Source organism: Aethalodelphis obliquidens, unplaced genomic scaffold (assembly GCF_003676395.1).
Source record: "Aethalodelphis obliquidens isolate GAN/ISIS:26980383/991018 unplaced genomic scaffold, ASM367639v1 scaffold16, whole genome shotgun sequence".
Lineage (NCBI taxonomy): Eukaryota > Metazoa > Chordata > Mammalia > Artiodactyla > Delphinidae > Aethalodelphis > Aethalodelphis obliquidens.
In genome coordinates, this window is record NW_020837960.1 from 15,440,387 (window position 1) to 15,462,303 (window position 21,917).

A 21,917-nucleotide genomic window follows, 5' to 3' on the forward strand; every position below is an offset into this window, starting at 1 on the left:
TAAAGGCCATATATGACAAACCCACAGCCAACATTGTTCTCAATGGTGAAAAACTGAAACCATTTCCTCTAAGATCAGAAACAAGACAAGGTTGCCTACTCTCTTCACTTTTATTCAACATAGTTTTGGAAGTTTTAGCCACAGCAATCAGAGAAGAAAAAGAAATAAAAGGAATCCAAATCGGAAAAGAAGAAGTAAAGTTGTCACTGTTTGCAGATGATATAATACTATACATAGAGAATCCTAAAGATGCTACCAGAACACTACTAGAGCTAATCAATGAATTTGGTAGAGTAACAGGATACAAAGTTAATGCACAGAAATCTCTTGCATTCCTACACACTAATGATGAAAAATCTGAAAGAGAAATTAAGGAAACACTCCCATTTACCATTGCAACAAAAAGAATAAAATACCTAGAAATAAACCTACCTAAGGAGACAAAAGACCTGTATGCAGAAAACTGTAAGACACTGATGAAAGCAATTAAAGATGATACAAACAGATGGAGAGATATATACCATGTTCTTGGATTGGAAGAATCAACATTGTGAAAATGACTATACTACCCAAAGCAATCTACGTATTCAATGCAATCCCTATCAAACCACCAATGGCACTTTTCACAGAACTAGAACAAAAAATTTCACAATTTGTATGGAAACACAAAAGACCCCGAAGAGCCAAAGCAATGTTGAGAAAGAAAAATGGACCTGGAGGAATCAGGCTCCTGGACTTCAGACCAAACTACAAAGCTACAATGATCAAGACAGTATCGTATTGGCACAAAACCAGAAATATAGATCAATGGAACATGATAGAAAGCCCAGAGATAAACCCACACACATATGGTCAACTTATCTTTGATAAAGGAGGCAAGAGTATACAATGGAGAAAAGACAGCCTCTCCAATAAGTGGTGCTGGGAAAACTGGACAGCTACATGTAAAAGAATGAAATTAGAACACTCCCTAACACCATACACACAAATAAACTCAAAATGGATTAAAGACCTAAATATAAGGCCAGACACTATAAAACTCTTAGAGGAAAACACAGGCAGAACACTCTATGACATAAATCACAGCAAGATCCTTTCTGACCCACCTCCTAGAGAAATGGAAATAAAAACAAAAATAAACAAATGGGATCTAATGAAACTTAAAAGCTTTTGCACAGCAAAGGAAACCATAAAAACGCAGTAAAAGACAACCCTCAGAATGGGAGAAAATATCTGCAGATGAAGCAACTGACAAAGGATTAATCTCCAAAAGATACAAGCAGCTCACGCAGCTCAATATCGATAAAACAAACAACCCAATTCAAAAATGGGCAGAAGACCTAAATAGACATTTCTCCAAAGATATACAGATTGCCAACAAACACATGAAAAGATGCTCAACATCACTAATCATTAGAGAAATGCAAATCGAAGCTACAATGAGGTAACACCTCACACCACTCAGAATGGCCATCATCAAAAAATCTACAAACAATAAATTCTGGAGAAGGTGTGGAGAAAAGGGAACCCTCTTGCGCTGTTGGTGGGAATGTAAATTGATACAGCTACTATGGAGAACAGTACGGAGGTTCCTTAAGAAACTAAAAATAGAACTACCATATGATCCAGCAATCCCACTAGTGGGCATATACCCTGAGAAAACCATAATTCAAAAAGAGTCATGTACCACAATGTTCACTTCAGTACTATTTACAATAGCCCAGAGATGGAAACAACCTAAGTGTCCATCATCAGATGAATGGATAAAGAAGATGTGGCACATATATACAATGGAATATTACTCAGCCATAAAAAGAAATGAAATTGAGTATTTCCCTGGTGGTGCAGTGGTTAAGAATCCACCTGCCAGTGCAGGGGATACAGGTTCAATCCCTGGTCCGGGAAGATCCCACATGCTGTGGAGCAATGAAGCCCGTGCGCTGCAACTACTGAGCCTGCACTCTAGAGCCTGTGAGCCACAACTATGGAGCCTGCGCATCTAGAGCCTGTGGTCCACAAGAGAAGCTACTGCAATGAGAAGCCCACGCACCACAATGAAGAGTAACCCCCACTCACCGCAACTAGAGAAAGCCCACACGCAGCAATGAAGACCCAACGCAGCCAAAAATAATAAGTAAATTTATTAAAGAAAAAAAAAGGAAACTAAATTGAGTTATTTGTAGTGAGGTGGATGGACCTAGAGTCTGTCATACAGAGTGAAGTAAGTCAGAAACAGAAAAACAAATACCATATGCTAACACGTATATATGGAATCTAAAAAAAATGGTCTGATGAACCTAGAGGCAGGACAGTAATAAAGATGCAGACATAGAAAATGGACTTGAGGACACAGGGAGGGGGAAGGGTAAGCTGGGACGAAATGAGAGAGTAACATTGACATGTATACTACCAAATGTAAAACAGATAGCCAGTGGGAAGCAGCTGCATAGCACAGGGAGATCAGCTCGGTGCTCTCCGACCACCTAGAGAGGTGGGATAAGGAGGGTGGGAGGAAGTTGCAAGAGGGAGGGGATACGGGGATATATGTATAGCTGATTCACTTTGTTATACAGCAGAAACTAACACAACATTGTAAAGCAATTATAGTCCAATAAAGATGTAAAAAAATACATATATTTTCCAACCGTTTTATTCTAAAATTCACATCCATGTTAAAACAAAATCATGAGCCTTGAATAAACTGTAGAGGTCTTCTCATCAAATACCTATATGTTCAGACAAGGAAAACTTCAACAGAAATGATTTTAAGGTGGTAGATAGTGATCAAGCTCAGTTTTAGAGAGAGCAACAGACTAGAATGGTTAGAATTTGGAGGGATGTTGGAGATATTAAACAGGCTGGGTGAAGCCCATTGAGTATAGTGAAATAAAGACCATGCAACTTTATTATGCTTCTCTTCTACATCCTCACCTGGCTAATCCTTGCCCATCCTTGCCCTTTGTCCCATAGTCACAGTGGGAGAGGTGCCCTATGCTTTTCCGAGGATGGCCCCAGACGTTCCCCTCCACATCCTCTCCCCTCATATCTCAGAATGTCATCTGTCTCTTCCCCTCTGTGTCATCCTTCCCTGTCCATCTGTTCCTTAAACTAAAAATACATTCGACTTTCTTTTTCCTAAAAAAAAAAACTTCATTCTAGGCTTTCCTAGCTAACATTACCCGATTTGCCCCCTTTTCAAAACTCCTTGAAATGTACACTGTGTTTTTCTTTTGCTCCAACTTCCTTCCCCCCCCCACCACACACACATATATTAAGGTAGCTGCTGCTCAGACCCTACCCACCTCCAATTAGGTTTGCCTGTTCTTGAACTTCATATAAATGGACTCAAACAGTGTGTACTCTTTAGTGTCTCGCTCCTTTCATGCCTTTATTATTTTTTGTGTGGTAAGATATACATAACATAAAATGTACCATTCTAACCATTTTGAGTATACAGTTCAGCGGCATAAATACATTCACATTGTCATGCAATCATCACCACCATCCATCCACAGAACTTTTTCACCTTTCCAAAATGAACCTCTATACCCACTAAGTAATAACTCCCCAGTCTCCCCTACCCTCCAGCCCCTGGTAACCTCTATTCTACTTTCTGTCTCTATGAATTTGCCTATTGTAGGTACCTTATATAAGTGGAATCATACACTATTTGCCTTTTTGTGTCTGACTTATTTCACTTAGCATAATGTTTTCAAGATTCATCCATGTTGTAGCAGAACTTCATTCCCTTTTAAGATGATAATATTCCATTGTATGTATATACCACATTTTGTTTATTGATTTTGTTCATCCAAAAGTGGACATTTAGGATGTTTCCACTTTTTGGCTATTGTGAATAATGCCGTATGAACACTCATATACAAATATCTGTTTGAGTCCCTGCTTTCAATCTTTTGAGTAGTGGAATTTCTGGATCGTATTGTTACCTAGTCCAAGCTCATACTGCTCACTGCACAACAGGCCAATAAGTCAAGAGACGAGTTGTTGGGCGAGGAACAGCGGCTTTATTTGGAAAGCCAGCAGACAAAGAAGATGGTGGACTCGTGTCCCAAAGAACCACCTTCCCTGAGTTAGAATTCAGGCTCCTTTTATACTAAAAGGGAAGGGGGTAAAGTCCTGGTCCCAGCCAGACTCAGGAGGAGATGTATTAATTTCTTCTTTCCTGTAGTCATTCAATAGGTGGGCCTGGTCAGGATGTTTTCTGTCAGCTAAACAAAGGTATTTTAGCTTAATGTTTATTACCTGAGAGACAGGGTTCCCAGAGATGGGCCATTATGTATACTTTAGGCTTATAGGCAACATCCCTTTAGTGATTAACTTACAATAGAATACAAAAGTTCTTCCCTATTACAATATGATAATTCTATGTTTAACTTGTTGAAGACTTGCCAAACTGTTTTCCACATGGCTAAAAAGTTTTACATTCCCACCAGCAGTGCATTTTTTCCACATCCTTGTCAGCACTTGTTTTTCTCTTTTCAAAAATAATAGCCATCCTAAAGAGTGTGAAGTGGCATCTCACTGTGACTTGGATGTATGCGTTTATACTTAAAAAGCTCTCTGTCCTTGGTTCCTGCCTTCATATTGGCTCTTTGTTAATTTTTCATTCTTCTTGGCCGACTCCTCCTTCTCTCTCTGGGTTTCCCTGGGTTCCTTAATTTGGGTTTCCCTGGGTTCCTCCTCAGCCTCTCCTGCCTTCTTTGCACATAGTACCTGGAGATTTCATCCATGTCCATAATAGAAGTATCACACCCATGCTGGTAACTCACAAATCTGTATTTCTGTAGTCAGGACCCCTCTCTGAGCACAGTATTGCTTTAAAATCATCATCTCCAGAAAATAAAAGAGTGTGAAGTTTAAAACTTGATTAAAAATATGAACACTTTGACGGTCTTTTTTGCTGGTGAGATTAGGGAGTGAGGAAGAAAGAAAAGACTCTCACATTCTAAAAAAATTGTGGTTAACAACACATAACATAAATGTACTATCATAACCATTTTAAAAAAAGAGACTTTATTTTTTAGAGCAGTATTAGGTTCACAGCAACACTGAGTCAAAGGTACAGAGATTTCCCATATACCTCCCCCTGCCATGTACATACAGCCTCTCCCATATCAAAATCTCCCACCAGACTGTTGCATCTGTTACAATTGATGAACCTCCACTGACTCATCATCATCACCCAGAGTCCATCGTTTACATCAGGATTCACTCTTGGTGTTGTACATTCCTTGAGTTTAGACAAATGTACAATGACATGTAGCCACCATTATAGTATCATACCAACTAGTTTCACTGCCCTAAAAATCCTCTGTATTCCACCTCTTCATCCCTCTCTTCCTGCTAACCCCTGACAACCACTGATCTTTTCACTGTCTTCAGACTTTTGCTTTTTCCAAAATATCGTAGTGTTGGAATCATACAGTAGGTAGCCTTTTCAGATTGGCTTCTTTCACTTAGTCACATGCTTTTAAGGTTCCTCCATATCTTTTCATGTCTTGATAGCTCATTTCTTTTTAGCACGAATATTACATTGTCTGGATGTACCACAGTTTATTTAGCCATTCACCTACTGACGGACATCTTGGTTGCTTCCAAGTTTTGGCAGTTATGAATAAAGCTGCTCATCTGTGTGCAGGTTTTTGTGTGAACATGAGTTTTCAACTCATTTGGGTAAAATCAAGGAGCATGACTGCTAAATCATATGGTAAAAGAATGTTTAGTTTTGCAAGACACTGTCAAACTGTCTTCCAGAGGCTGCATCATATTGTATCCCACTAGCGATGAATGAGAATTCCTGTTGCTCCTAGTTTTGGGGATTGTTAGTGAAAGAAAGAATGGATAAACTGGACCTTATTAAAATTTAAAACTTCTGATCTACAAAAGGCATTTGCAAGAGAATGAGAAGACAAACCACAGACTGAGAACATATTTGTAAAAGATATATCTGATAAAGGACTGTTATCCAAAATATACAAACAACCCTTAAAACTCAACAATAATAAGACAAACAACCCAATAAAAAAATAGGGAAGAAACCTGAATAGACACTTTACCAAAGAAGATGTAGAGATGGAAGATATGCATATGAAAAGATGCTCAACTTAGTATGTTATGAAGGAGTTACAAATTAAAACAATGAGATACCCTTCATGCTTATTAAAATGGCCGTAATCCATCATAATCATTTTTAAGTGTACAGTTCAGTAGTGTTAAGTATATTGACGCTGTTGTGCAACCAGTTTCCAGAACTCTTTTGATCTTGCAAAACTGAAACCATATACCCACTGAACAATGACTCTGCATTTCCCCTCCCCCACCCCCCACCCCCCACCCCACCCCCACCTCTGGCAACCACCATCCTACTTTCTGTTTCTCTGCATTTGACTATTTTAGTTACCTCATATAGGAGAATCATAATCGTATTTGTCCTTTTGGGACTGATTTATTTCATTTAGCATAATGTCCTCAAGGTTCATCCATGTCGTAGCATGTGTAGGATTTCCCACATTTTTTTAATTTTAAAAAAGTATCAATGTTTTCAATTAGGTAATATATGCTGTGCTGGCTGTTTGCTCCACTTGTCCCTAGTCAGCCATTCCCTAACCACTCCCTGCTCTGAGTCCCAGGAGGCGGACTTCTACAGATTGCCTTCCCCTCGCCCTCTGGTTTCTGGTTGCAGCTGGGTTGGCAAATGGGAAGCACCATCAGGAGACTGAAGGTCATGAGGTATTCATTTATCACCCACACAAGCACTACCTTCCTGCCTCACAACTGTTCAGGCAGCGGCTGCTCTTCATTCCTCTTCCTCAGCACCAGCTCACTCTAGGCCCCCTTAACACCGTTCCCCACTCCGACTGCACACCCCTGGCCCCTGCAGGCCTAGGGCTAGGCACAACTTCCTGCTGTTGCTAGTCCCTGCAAGCTTTCCCATCCCATTTTTTGTTCCTTTAACCTCACCCATGCATTGGTAAATCATCTCTTTATTAGTCTCTTCATTAAACTCTTTTGAGTATGCCATCTGTTCATAGGATTCCTGCTGTGATCCTGAGTCAGACACATGCAGCTATGTTAAAAAAAAAAAATTAATGGTGTAGAAGGCTAAGAAATGAAAAAAGAAATCGCTTTCTACCCCATAGCCCTAATTCCCTTCCATTCCATTTCACGTTCAGTTGCCATTTATTTGTTTGGGACTTTTGGGGGGAGGGGTGGGGGTAGGATGACCTTGACTTCACCTCTTGGGTGAACTCTAATGGGTCTCAGACAATCATGTTAAATCCTCCCTTGCTGGTACCTGATTCAGAAAGCCAGACCTAAGCTATCCATGCAGGGTATTTCCCTGTCCGGGGGATCCAGCTGAGAATGGGCTCACGAGTCACTGCTATAATTCAGTTCAGACCAATGAGATGCAAGTGGAAATTTGCTGGGGGGAGGGCTTCCTCTCAAGAGAACCATGATTGGAGATGAGGGTCAGAACTGCTAGAACCAGTCTGAGAAGTCAGCAGAGGAGGCTGAGCCAGGAGAATCAGGGAAACGGAGCTGAGACAGCAGATTAAGCCACTAAAGCTAAACTGTAAACCCAACCAGCCTCTACACTTCAAATTATGGGATCTGATCAATTTCATGATTATCTGTTTACTTATAACAAAAGCATCCTAACCAATACATGCATACACTACAAAACACACATTCCCAAATGGGATCATTTCATAGATATTGTACTGCAAATAGCTTTTTTCACTAAATCATGTATTCTAAACATCTTTTCAAGTAAGCACATTTAGTCCTGCTTCATTATTTTAAATACTGGATGGTATTTTGTCAAAGGGAAATGTCAGAGTTTATCCCTTCCTGTACGGAAGAACATTTAGGTTATTACAGCTTTTCCCTATTAAAAACAAACAATGGCACAATGACACATATTTTGGAGTGTCTGAATTAATATGTACATACGATAAATTCCTAATAGAATTGCTTGGTCTATAAGACTGAGAATTTTAAATGGTCATAAATACTGCTATATTGTCTTCTAAAAGGTTTCAATAATTTACACTCTTATATGTATATGTGAGCATACTTTTTTCTTCACACCCCTGCCAATACTGGGTATTATAAAAAGCTTAAACCTTTGGTAATCAGATGAAAATTAAATCTCATTAGTGCATTAATACTTTATTCATGAGTTAGGTCAAAGCATTTTTATGGTTGTTTTTTTTTGTAAACTATATTCTTTGCCTACTTTTCTACTTAATTTTATTTTTCTTACTGCTTTGAAGTAGCTTTTTGTATATATTTTTCAAATAGCTGTTTATTATAGGTGTTAAATTTTGTGTTCCTGCTTTTGCTAATCACTGTAGTTTATGGTACATTTTTCATGAAAAAGTTTTATGCAATCTAATGTGTGGACGTCTTCCCTCATCATGTCAGGATATTGTTTTATACTTAGAGTTCTTCCTTCCCTCCAAGATTATTATTTAAATTCACCCATGTTTTCCTCCAGTTATTTTATAGGTTCATCTTTACATTTAAGTCTCTGATCCAAGTGAAAAGTTTTTGTTCTATACAAATCTGTACTCTTTGATTTTTTTGTTACAATGGGCCTATATAAGTATTACAGTTTTAAGAATATGGTCACCAGTTAGTACAGTACAGATATATAGCTTTCTATGAAAATCTTGACAAAAACGAAACCAATAACAGACGTAATTTTAAACACATCAACATGGCAAACGAATGAAACTATGCTCCCCATATTTTGCTTTGAAATTTGAAAGATCACCATACGTGAGCCTACCTCTGCTATGCCTAAACTGCTTTTCCATGTGTACACGCTGCTCTGCACATGAGGACTGCTGGCTTGTTATTGGTGGCCACCCCTCCTTAAGCTTGATATCAATCCACAGGAAAAAAAGCAAGAAAAGATGTCAAGAGAAGGAGTAATCGAGTAAGATAATAATAACCTGTTGGAAGGAGAATCAGCATTTACTTCCAGGCAGCAACAACTCCTCTTGAAGCGTCTGGACTGCCCAACAGTATGATTCATTTCTCGACTCCCACCCCATAAAAACTCTTCAAAGCTCTCCACCCCTCCAGTCCATAGCCCCAAAGTGTCTCCCCTACACATAAAATCAAGAGCATGGGCTCTGGAGCCAAACTGCCCAATTCACACTGGACTCTGCCACTTAACCAGCTGTAAGACTTTTAGCACATTGCTTAAACATCTCTGGACCTCAGTTTTCTCACTTGTAAAACGGGAATAATAATAGTAATACTTACCTCATAGAGCTGTCCTGTGGATGGATCTTCTGAGGTAATACACATCAAGCACTTGGCATAGTACCTGGAATATAATAGTGCTCAATACGTGTTAAGCTACTTTCATTATCAGAGTCTAACTAAGTCTATCTGAGCCTCAAGTCCCTCTTAGAAGTCCAAGGGAATATCAGAAAGTTAGGAATTATGAGATATTCCAATTGTTCTATTGTTTGACAGGTTTGGGGAGGTCATGCAACTTCTGGCTTTCTACTTTGCTATGCTATAATATGTGGACAATTAGCTTATTACAATTAACTACTCATTGTAAAGTAAAGACACAGTTTGAGGGCTACTATTATTAAAGTGGTCTTATTCACCTGACTTAAGATATGCTGTCTTTTCTCCAACTGACTCAGTGCTCTACTCACTACCATTGCGCAATAAAATTAGAGAAAGCTGTTGCATCATGTCAAACCTGCTTATTGATGTGCGATGGAAAAAACAAATCTTAGTCATGGTAAGGCAACAGCACGACAATGGAAAGGAAAGGAAAGGGGTCTTACTTGATAAGCTTAGAACATTCCAGCATAACTTGAGTTATTCCTACCTCTAGAATCTCTGATGCACTAGGGTGTCTAGTTGTTGTCTTTTTTATGAATAGACTTCATTCTTCAGAGCAGTTTTAAGTTCACAGCAAAATTACGCAGGAAGTACAGACTGTTCCCACACACTCCCTCCCCAGCCCACACACAGCCTCCCCACCATCAACACCGCAGCCCCATTGCAACACTGGTTACAATCTGCACTAGGTTTTAAACTGATGTTCGCTCTATTGATCAGATGATATAAGCTTTCAGTAGTTCTGGAATTCTTCAAAAATTTAGACCTACTGGTAGCATATTTTGTTATTTTTAAGCAACAGTATGCATTTTTCTTTGTCTTTATAATTTTTGTAATTTTGAGGGACTGAGGCAGGTAGGTAGGGAGGTCTTTCCTTATAGCCCTTCATCTCACGTCAATCTTCTAGAGAGAGAGTTCTACCAGGATTTTAAAAGAAATTTTGGGGTGGTAATTAACTTCCAGAGACCGTTATTTTACGTTGTGCCAGCAATCCTCCAATTTATAACCCAAGAATTCTTCTAAATTCTAAAGGGCAAGCAAATTATTCTTAACTAGACACTCAACATTTGCAATAAGTAGTATGTATTAGCCTACGTATGATAAAGTAGCATGGCTCTATTTTTGTGAGTTCTTTCTTTAATGTACTGTATTTATGATTGTTGGCGCTTGTGATATATTTAATTTACATACTATATTAAAATTATATATCAATACTATACATTTAAGCAAATTTATTAAAAAGACACCACAAAAGCCATTAAATTCTATTTCTACTGCTCCATATTCATTTTTAATCTGCCAGTGTATATATCTATACATATTGCATTGTTCTAAAATTTTATGCATACTATTTTTGTTCTGTTTTATTAGCGTGTGTCTTGTGTGTGTGTTTACTTATATTTCCAAGTCTACAAAGTTGCCATTTTTACTACCCATATAATTATCATACAGGATGGAAACCATCATATTTACTGACATCCTGTTAGTATTAAGAATTAAGAATATTTTTTTCCGTATGTGTGATTATGTGGTCTCCAGAATTATGCACTCTGAAGTTTTGATTTCATCTTCATTTAATCTTTCTTTGTTTAATCATTTGCAGTGAAGAAAAATGCTCTCTGATTACTGTTTTAAAATCCTGGCAAACATAGATTCCAATATATATATAAAATTGTGAAAAAAAAGAACTAAGAATATTTTTATATTGTGTCAAAGAGTATGAATACTGTCAAGCAGCTTTCCAAATACGCGTGCCAATTTACAGTGCACCTTCAGCCTTGCCAAACACTGGGTTCAAAATTTTTTATTCTTTTGGAAGTCTTTAAATTGGCTTTTTTTTTTTTTTTAACATTTGTGACTGCATTTTCCCACTCAATGACTTGCTGTCTGTATTGTTGCAGGCATAAAAGTGTTTGTGGCAGACTGTGTTTTCCTAATCTGTCTTTAACAACCAAACCATCCCACACAGTCTTCTTTCACACTTCTCCCATTGAGAGGTGAGCTCTATGCTCTTCCCCTTGATTTTGGGTGGCCTTATGACTCTGGCAGAAGTGACATGATGTGACCTCCAAGGCTAAGTTAAAAAAATGCAAGGGGCTTCCCTGGCGGCGCAGTGGTTGAGTCCGCCTGCCGATGCAGGGGACACGGGTTCGTGACGCGGTCCGGGAAGATCCCACATGCCGCGGAGCGGCTGGGCCCGTGAGCCATGGCCGCTGAGCCTGTGCACCCGGAGCCTGTGCTCCGCAACAGGAGAGGCCACAACAGTGAGAGGCCTGCATACCTCCCCCCCACCAAAAAAAATACAATACAGTGTCTGCTTGGGTTCAAAGTAAGTATGTCAGATTATATACTTGCTCTTAGGAGTGAGCCATCTTGCTGTGAGAAAGCTTAAGCCGCTGCGAGGAGGCCCAGGTGGAGCAGTACTGAGGTCCCCAACCCACAGTGCTGGCTGAGCTCAGTACAAAGCCAGCACCAACTTGCCAGCCGTGTGAGTGAGTCATCTTGACTCACTAGTTCTCAAACTAGCCACGCCTGCTAACGCTGTGAGGGGGAGCAGAGATAGGGCAATCCTACTGAGTGCTGCCCAGATTAAAGATTTATCAGCAAATTAAACGTTTTTGTTTTAAAGGTCTCTTTGCTCCACACCCTCACACATCCTCTTCTGGTCTTTTTCACAGCTATTCTGGTGGATATGGAGCGTTTTTTCGTTTTTTTTTAATTAATTTATTTATTTGGCTGCGTCGGGTCTTAGTTGCGGCATGCAGGATCTTTTGTTGCAGTGGGTGGGCTTCTCTCTAGTTGTGGTGCTCAGCTCCAGAGTGCACGGGCTCAGTAGTTGCAGCACACAGGCTTAGTTGCCCCGCGGCATGAGGGATCTTAGTTCCCCAACCAGGGATCGAACCCACGTCCCCTGCACTGGAAGGCAGATTCTTAACCACTGGACCACTGGGGAAGTCCCCATAATTGTTTTTGTTCTAAACCACAAAATTTGGGGCTGCTTTGTTACCCAACAATTGATAACTGATACAGTATGCATATCTCCTTTAACCACTTATCAAGTGCAGTTAGGAATGTTGATATGTAGTTGTTTAGCTCTTTATTTGGAAGAACCACTTAAAAGAAAATCAGAGAGAAACACAGAGAAGTGAGAGGCAGTATAGCATATAAGAGCATTCTGGAATTAGACTGCCTGGCATCAAATTCTGGCTCTGCCAATCACTTACAAATTGTCAACAGATAGCTTGTCATCTGTTAAATGGGATTATGATGGTAATCGCCTCATTAGGAGTATTTTGAGGATAAAATGAGTTAATGTATATAAAGTATTTAGCTCAGTGCCCAGCCAACAGCAAACCCTGTTTAAGTGCTAGCCACTCTATTGTGTTGCTTTCTTTCTTTCTTCCTTTTTTTTTTTTTAATTGCACTGATACACATTTTCTTTATTTTTATACCTGGTATCAGCCAGGATTCTTTTCAGTACAGTAACAGAAAACTCAATAAAAACTGACTTAAGAAGGAAATAGCTTAACTAACTTAATCAGAGGTAAGGCAAGATCAGCAATGGGTCAGTATGTTATTTCAATAATGCCATCAAAGACCCAGGTTCCTTTAGCTTTTAGATTTGCTATTAGCAACAAAGTAGGTAAATAATCCCAAGTCATATCCAGATATGGCAAAGTCTAGAGGAAGAAGACAGGTCATCTCGTCTTTTGGTTCTCTCATAAAAGGAAGAGTTTTTCTTCACAGACTTATGTCCATTGGCAAAAACTGGGTATGTATCCAATTTATAACCAAATCTCTTCAATATGATTTGAGTGGGACAGGTGTTGGACTGTCAACTACAATGTTCATTGAACACTTTCAAGAGTATACAACTTGTTTCTGGTAATATACCCTGTTTCATCAATAGTTCTGATTTATTCTCTGACCCCACTGTTCTATGCTTTCCAGGTGGCTGATTACTTTTAAATTCTACCTTTATTTTTGTATTGTAGACAAAATGACATGTAGAATTATGGTCTTTTGTGTTTATTATGCATCTTTGAATCGCATTTTATTTCTCAAGGAGAAAATCTATTCATTTCTCTCCATGTCTGTTAATTATTCCTTGTTTCTTTGTTCAGCTATATAATTAATTAATTGGTTAACCTGCTATTGACAGTGGGTTTTTAATGTCTTCACTTACAAATATAGTTCTATTTATTTCCTCCTGTATTTCTGTATTAGCTTTTGTTTTAGATGTTTGCCTTATTTCTTGGGGCATTTAGATTTAATGTTGTTAATATTTTATGTGTTAATATAGCTTTACCATCACATAGCAATCTTGTTTCTCGTACTAATTCCAAATCTTTTTTACCTAATATCATATGGTAACTCTGCTTCTGCTTCTCCTTCTCTCTCCACTCTCTCTCATTTATTTCAGTTTTGTTTTTGGACAAACATGCTGAAACTAAGACCATCTCTTGATAGCCTTCTAATTCTTGTTTTGATGATAATGATGGCAATAACAATTTTTAGCCAGAAAAGCAAAAAATAGCTATTATTTTTTTATTCTTACTCTAATTTCCTGGAACTTTGAGGGCCTATAAACCCCTGAAATTTGTATTTTTGAAGAAATTCATCTTTTACAAGCCAATTTGTACTCACTACGGGGTATCATCAACATCATTGTGGTCAATATCAGATTTTCTAAAAATGAAGGTGACCAATTCTATATAAGGATACCACTTCAAGCTTTTGCAAAAGTCAGTAATGCCACTAAGGTTATTTTATTATCCAGTTTTCTATTCAACAGTATTTTATATGCATTACAAGTGATTTTATATGGAGTTCCCCAAATAGTGAAAAACATATGGATTACCTCTGAACAACTGCAGGCTTTTAAATTGCTTAAAATTTAAAAAATGAAATAAACATCTTTCTTTGAACATTTATAGCATATATAATCTATATCTTTTGAATATCCTCTGTCTTACAGAGTTTCTATTTTTTTCACTTGTGTATTACTCTCGTCTTCCCAACCATATTTGTGTGTTATTCCAAGGCAGGATCTTGTTTCACACTTTTTTTTTTTTTCTTTTTTAGCTGCACCACACAGCATGTGGGATCTTAGTTCCCCAACAAGGGATCAAACCCACAACCCCTGCATTGGGACCACAGAGTCTTAACCACTGGACCACCAGGGAAGTCCCTCCCACTCTTTTTGTTTTGCTGCTGCAACTTTGCATAGAGTAGGTGCTCAGTAAGTACTCATTTTTAAAAATTAATTAATTAATTAATTAATTTATTTTTGGCTGTGTTGGGTCTTTGTTGCTGTGCACGGGCTTTTCTCTAGTTGTGGCGAGTGGGGGCTACTCTTCATTGCTATGTGCAGGCTTCTCATCGCAGTGGTTTCTCTTGTTGCGGAGCACGGGCTCTAGGCGTGCAGGCTTCAGTAGTTGTGGCTTGCAGGCTCTAGAGTGCAGGCTCAGTAGTTGTGGTACATGGGCTTAGTTGTTCCGCGGCATGTGGGATCTTCCCGGACCAGGGCTCAATCCATGTTCCCTGCATTGGCAGGTGGATTCTTAACCACTGTGCCACCAGGGAAGTCCAGTAAGTATTTATTAATTAATTAGAGTTATCCAAGTAGCCCAGAGGTGATTCCTAGAATAGTGTGGGTACTGTGTATTACCATGTGTGTGACAGCGTGAAGTGTATGCCTATAGTAGGCTGAATAATGATCCCAAAGATAACAGGTCCTAATCCCTAGAACCTATAAATATTACCTTATTTGGAAAAACAGTCTTTGCAAATGTGATTAAGTTAAGGATCTTGGTACAAAGATTATCCTGGATCATCTGTTGGGCCCAAATGCCAACACATTGTGCCTTGTTAAGAGAGAGGCAGAGGGATTTTTTTTTGGTGGGGGGGGGGGGGAGGGGGGGGGGGGGGGGAGAGAAGGTGGGGGGGAGAAAGAAAAGAAGGAGAAGAAGGAGGAAGAAGGGAAGGAGGGGGAGAAGGAGAGGAAGAACCAGAGAAAGATTAAAGATGCTGTACTTGAAGATCTGAGTGATGGGGCCACAAGCCAAGGAATGTCAAGAACCACCAGAAGCAGGAAGAGTCAATGAATGGATTCTCCCAGAGTGTGGCTCTGCCAATATCTTGATTTCAGTCTGGTGATACTAGTTCAGGACTTCTGTCCTCCAGATCTGTGACAGAATAAATTTCTGTTGTTTTAAGCCATCACATTTGTGATAATTTGTTAGAGCAGCCATAAGAAATGAATATGATTCCAATCCAATAATGCTTTTTCAGTTATTGGGAGATTTAAGAATTATACATCTGGGGGTTCCTGAACCCTTTTCTTTGTTTTTTAATATTTTATTTATTTATTTATTTATTTATTTATTTACTTGGCTGTGCCGGGTCTTAGCTGCAGAACGCAGGATCTTTGTTGCCCTATGTGGGATCTTCATTGCGGTATGTGGGACCTTTAGTTGCGGCATTAGGGCTTTTAGTTGTGGCAATGCGCGATCTAGTTCCCTGACCAGAGATTGAACCCAGGCGCCTTGCACGGACTCATAACCACTGGACCACCAGGGAAGTCCCCTGAAACCCTTTTTATCTTCCAATACTGAGCTAATGGCACCATTGCAAGTCAATCACATTGCAGACTGTGTTAAGGAAGCCACTCTGCAGCACCCTTCAATGCATATGTTATCAGTCACATTGAGTCATTTTTCAAGGCGGCTCAGTAATATGTAGACCTGCATTGCCCCCACCCACTGCCCCCACCAGTTCTATATAAGTTGATCTCTAAGGATCTGTCCACCTGTCAAATTCTCCAATCTATCAGCAAACTATAGCCTTTAGTGGTGTCCTGTGTGATGATAGCAGGGTTTCTGGATATAGTAGTAAGAGCCACCTTTGGTATCTAATCTGAAAACAAAGGATTATATGGAAGCGACCCACTGGTAAAGCAGGATGCCTTCAAACCCAGAAAAAAATTCTGCTAGCTTCCTAAATAAAATTGGCTTTAATTATCTAGTTAAGAAGAATATGGAAACATTCTAGCTTCAGTAAAACCGGAGTTGAGCAAAACGGCCTGCCTTATAAAATGCCAATTGAATGAAGCCTAAAAATGGAATGCAGCTATACAGGTAAATCATGTCATTTCTCTGCTCAGAGATTCCCACTTGATGGACACTTTGTGCTTAGGTTACCAGCTGGGGGCCCCGTGGGCACTGGAGAGAGATGCAAGGTCTGCACTCTTTTTTTAAGGTTTCTTTGTTTTATTTTGTTTTTAAAACCAGGAAAGCAGCTTGCATTTCCAAGGTCACCAGCTCCTTCTGTAAGTCTCTTCTTTTCATGACCATACTGCTTTGTTTTGTTTTTCTTTAACCTAGGTAAAAACTCAACCACAAATGTAATGTTTATCCTTCAAAATAGCAGCTGAAAAGAGCACAGGATGTGTGAGACGAAAAACATTCTTTTGGCTTCCTCTTCTGTGTGTGTGTGTGTGTGTGTGTGTGTGTGTGTGTGATTTTCCTCAGGTTTCTCCCAAAGGCACATGACTTCAAGCGTGTTAGTCTTGCCTCTCTCCTCAGTTGTTCAAAAATACCATTTGGATCGTGGATACCAGAGCTTCTGAAAGATTGGCTTTCCTTGGGAACTCCATTAGAAAGACTCCTTGGAAATCTGTCTTCCTTCAACTCAGCTGTTTATTTTCCTTTTGGATGCATTCCATTGGACAACAGGATTTATTAGTTCAAATTCTTGCTTCATAGAACCACTTGTTCTTAATGACATGTGTCCTTTCTTCTCATACGCCTCACCCTCTTTGCTCAATTCTCTCTTCCCTTATTTCTGTATCTTTGCAGTTTTCTGCAACCAACTTGCTATCAACTAGCTATTAACATGGGACCTACTTGCTATTAACAAGGGACTTTTCTCATCATTATTTTAGATGTGACTTTTATAAAGTGTATATGTACTGTGGCAAACGGCTTTTTAAAAAACTGAATTGAATTGAATACTGAAAAGTCAAGTTTTAAATAGAAACCCTGATTGTAGCTTGCCCTTAAAAACTGGAGGATCAAGCAACACTGGATCCTTTTTTTTTTTCGATGAAAATGAAGAATATTCTAAGTTGTTTAATATGGGGGGAAAAAAAAGCCTAGCTTCACTATATCATTTGCTTGGGCCCAGGAGTATTGAGTTTGCCATCTCTGCTTAACATGCCTAGCACTGCCCTAGATGGGATTGGGAAATTTTTTCCTAGCACTAATATGAAAGCAAGGTAAAATAGATTGAAGAGAAAGCTATAAAATAAAAAATTTTAAATGCCATTAAGACTCCTTGTCTGCAGTATACATATATTTGTGTCTGTTACATGCACTCTAATTTTCATTAACTTAAAGCTGGTGTCTTAGAATGCCGGCCATACTATTTCTTGGGAAGGTCTATAACACAATAATTGCTTATGCCTCCAAAGTATCATCTTTCTCTTTGCAAAAATGTAACTAGTTCACTCTAAAAATGAATTTCAAAGTTTGGAAACTGAATAACCCAAAGAAAGGAAAAACTAGGGATGGTGTATATGGAGCAGCATACGCCATAGGTGGTGGTTGGACCCACAGCGCTGAGAGGCGTTGAAAGAGTTAAGAACAAATGATCCTCTTCTGAATAGTGCAGAGTCACACTGAGGTATCACCTCCCCACCCCTGCTTCTCCTTTTAGTAACTTAAAGGGTGATCACTGAGATTAGGCTACTTCAGGAACATTCCTAAGTATACGGGCGTTTCTTGAACTACTAGTAATTTTTTTTCTTTTCTATTGACTAGAGGTTTATTTGCAGTTCTCCAAGATTTTGTTCTTTCGGGGAATGTCTTATTGTGTTTGTTCCTCCAATTTTTCTATGCCTAAAAAAAATGGCCCTGAGTGAGCACTTAGAAAGAGGAAGAAGATACTATTTTTTATTCCTTTGCTGTTGTCGCTGATGAAACCAAAGGCAGACTACTTCCTCAGTCTATCTTTTAGCATCTTATCTGATTTTCTTTTATAATATTTTTTCCCTCTGTGTGGTCTCTGAGAGCAAAGAGCAGTTAAATAAGCAATACTTTCTGGCTTAGGTCAGGTACTTTCTCAAGAGGGATTACAGGCCTTTTGTGTAGTGTGATCAACCAGCCACAAACACATCCTAAGGAGAAACCTGCGTGTTTGGTATATTAACATGCCTAAATTTCTCTTGGCCTTCAAAAGGTATATTCTGGCTCTATTCCTATTTTATCTGCCTGAAACATCCTTTAAGGGAAATTATAAATATAAAAAAGAGGTTTTAAATAAATATTTGGATCTTGATTCTCTAGAGTTTTCATAAATCAAGACTTTTCTCCCTTTCTTAAATTTAGCCAGAGGAAAACTAGATGAAAGATTACTCAGAAACAGTCTCTTTAGACGCTCTCTGACTCAAAGCACAAACAATTTTTCTCTTGGGTATAAGGCCTCCCTGTTATGCAATGATTCAAAGCAGAAGGAAGTTGATTATACCAGATTCAAAGTAAAAATCCAAGTAGATTTCTGCTGCTTTGGTGGGCTTATTTGCATTTCCCATATTCTTTTGCAGTTAAAGTGGTTTGGGACCCATATTCCCCAACTGGGGAATAGAATAATTCCTTTTGTATATCTGAGTGCTTTGTAGGGCGCAATCTGTAACAGGGAGCTCTTAAACATACTTCTTTAAGACCTTTTTTTGTCCCTGGCATGGGTCACACAGCACAGTTCATTTCTTATACTTTATCTCATCTGGAGCTCCTTTGGCTGTAACCTAATTTGTTTTACAGCTATTATCTCGCTAAAGATATATATTTTTAACAGTCTCCTCTTTGGCATCCAACAATCTTAAAATATTTTTAAATAGAGAGTACTGGGGCAGAACCGAAGAGAAGAAAACAGCCCAAAGATCTTGCAATTGTCACCAAGTTTAAGAACCACAGCTCTAGAATATGTGCCCTACCTCTGCTTGCTCTAGGAGTACAGTAGCAAGGAGTGTGAGCTGGGCAACACAGGTTAACTGTGCCAGTAGGTTCTAAGGGTTTATTTGTCAATAACTCATTGTAAGTTCTTTCCCAGGTCTTTGTGTCTACTAAGGGCTAGGAATACAGGGACAGTTTTAGCTAGTCATAGACTGTCACGGTGATCTAGAAAATGATCCCTGCGTTAATAGGAAATAGCCTCCTCATTAGTAGCTATGGCTAGGGATTGTGCTACCACCTAGAAGCCATGAAGACTAAGTGTGGAATAAAGTCCTTACTGATTCTAGCCCATTAATTATGCTGCTTTATGAATGTTTTTCTTGCTTAATAACTATTGTCAGATGCAATGTATCTTGGGGTCCCAAGTTGGAAAGTTCACTTTAGTGATCTTTGATCACAGCTCAGTTGACTGCAGTTGTGTAGGAGACAAAAAGAATTCAAGTTTTTCTTTGATTTTTGAATACTTTTTTTTTTAATGATCATAAGGAAAGTAATTTTGTTGTGTCTAAAGAAGAATGACCTTCCCATTAGATTGGACTGCAGTCTGTTCTTGGACTAGGCAGAAAATGAACTATCAGAAGACTTCTTGAAATCTTTTACCAGGACTTTGATTCTGTTAGGTAAAACACTGAACACAAGGCAAAGTCCACTGGCTACTTAGTTTGAGAACATGAGATTTCACATTTTGGTTTTCAGAAATTTGTCTGTCCCAAGCCAGCCAAGTTAGTTTTTAAATTTCCCGCCCAGCCCTTTTTTTTTTTCTATTTTGACCTAGATTTAAACTGCACATATGCCTTAAATGTAATTAATGAGTATATATGAAATATAAGGTATAATATACAAAAATATTTAGAGATGTGGTATCTCAAACCATGGTTAGACTATCTTAGCCATTCTCATAAAGCTTCCAGACAAATTAATTTTAAAAGTTATTTAGAAGTTAAGTTTATGAAAATATTCCCAGGAGATAACATATGTTGTCATATGTTCTGCTAATGAATGCACCTACACTTTAAATAATATTTTCAGAGTTAGGCTTAAGTGATATCTCTTTCTTTATTTCACTGAAGTGTCAGAATGTTAAATAACTCAGCAGAATTCACAGGAGGTTAGCATCGTTTTTGTCTCAGTTGTGGGGAAAAGGTTAACAATTAAAGAAGAAAAAAACATTTAGGGATCACATGGGGACTTTTAATTAGATCTTAGGGTAACTAACACATTAAAAAAAACCCGGTGTTAGGGACTTCCCTGGTGGCGCAGTGGTTGAGAATCCACCTGCCAATGCAGGGGACACAGGTTCGAGCCCTGGTCCGGGAAGATCCCACATGCCGCAGAGCAACTAAGCCCGTGCACCACAACTACTGAGCCTACGCTCTAGCGCCCGCAAGCCACAACTACTGAGCCCGTGCGCCATGACTACTGAAGCCCCCGCAAGCCACAACTACTGAGCCGGCATGCCTAGAGCCCCTGCTCCCCAACAAGAGAAGCCACCGTGATGAGAAGTCCTTGCACCACAACAAAGAGTAGCCCCCACTCACCACTAAATAGAGAAAGCCCGGGCGCAGCAACGAAGACCCAACGCAGCCAAAAGTAAATAAGTAAAATAAAGAAATTAAAGATCAATCAGTGTTAGATGGAGTCTGCCTTCAGGTGCTCATAATGGGCCAAGCCCATTAACAATTCCTAGGAAATAAAAATAGAAAATAAAGTCTAACCTTTGTTTCCTCTGTGCTTAGTCTAGTTTCACCTGCTCATAGAGGGCCGCGCGCAGAGGACTCGCACTCCACACTTCAGACCAGAGTTCCTGGTGCAAAATGGCTGTGCCGGCACCTCAGCTGGGCGGGCCGTGTGCAGAAGCCACGCTCCACACCCGAGTTCAAGATGGCAGCGGCGGGCAGTGTGCAGAGACGCTGCGCCGGCTCTGCGACCTGGAGCGCGAACTGGGCAGCCGCGACCACCCGCCAGAACCCCGCCCCCTCCCCGCTGAAGGGATCCCTGGAAGGCAGCCCCGCCCACAGCCTGTGGCGCAGCCCCGCCCACAGCCTGTGGCGCTCAGTGCTCCAGAGGCCGAGCTCGCCCCTTGCTCTCCATGCTTTGATGAAAGAAAAAAACATCTTTCCTTTGCTCCTGAACCAAACTCGGTTTTGTTCTGTTGGTTCTAGTGACCCTGGGCATGAGAACTTTTGTTGGGGCTCAAAAGGGTCAGTAACACTACGTAAATGTCTAATTTTTTAAAAGTACACAGAAAAGATGGAACTAACTCTCTGGAAATTTAGTCAAGCATCTAAGAAATTCATGGAAAGAAATTTCTTCGTACTGATTTTATATTCCTCTTTTGCTGTACCAAAATTGGATTCAAAACGGCAGACGACCTGCCTTCTGTATATTAATTAGAATAATTTTGATAAAGATATAAGTTGAACAAACTCCTGGGCTTCCCTGGTGGCGCAGTGGTTGAGAGTCCACCTGCCGATGCAGGGGACACGGGTTCGTGCCCCGGTCCAGGAA

General features: G+C 39.5%; 1 protein-coding gene across 1 annotated transcript in view; it reads right to left on the minus strand.

Moving 5' to 3' along the window:
* Positions 1 to 21,246, minus strand: part of MED4 (mediator complex subunit 4) — a 132,915-nt gene extending 111,669 nt beyond the window's left edge. Inside the window, exons 1-2 of the mRNA XM_027116297.1 lie at positions 21,125 to 21,246; positions 9,298 to 9,361 (exon numbers count right to left, since the gene is read on the minus strand). Coding sequence (XP_026972098.1) covers positions 9,298 to 9,302 — 5 coding nt within the window. The 5' untranslated portion in view covers positions 9,303 to 9,361; positions 21,125 to 21,246. The remainder of the gene's footprint in view (positions 1 to 9,297; positions 9,362 to 21,124) is intronic.
* Positions 21,247 to 21,917: the final 671 nt, after the last annotated feature.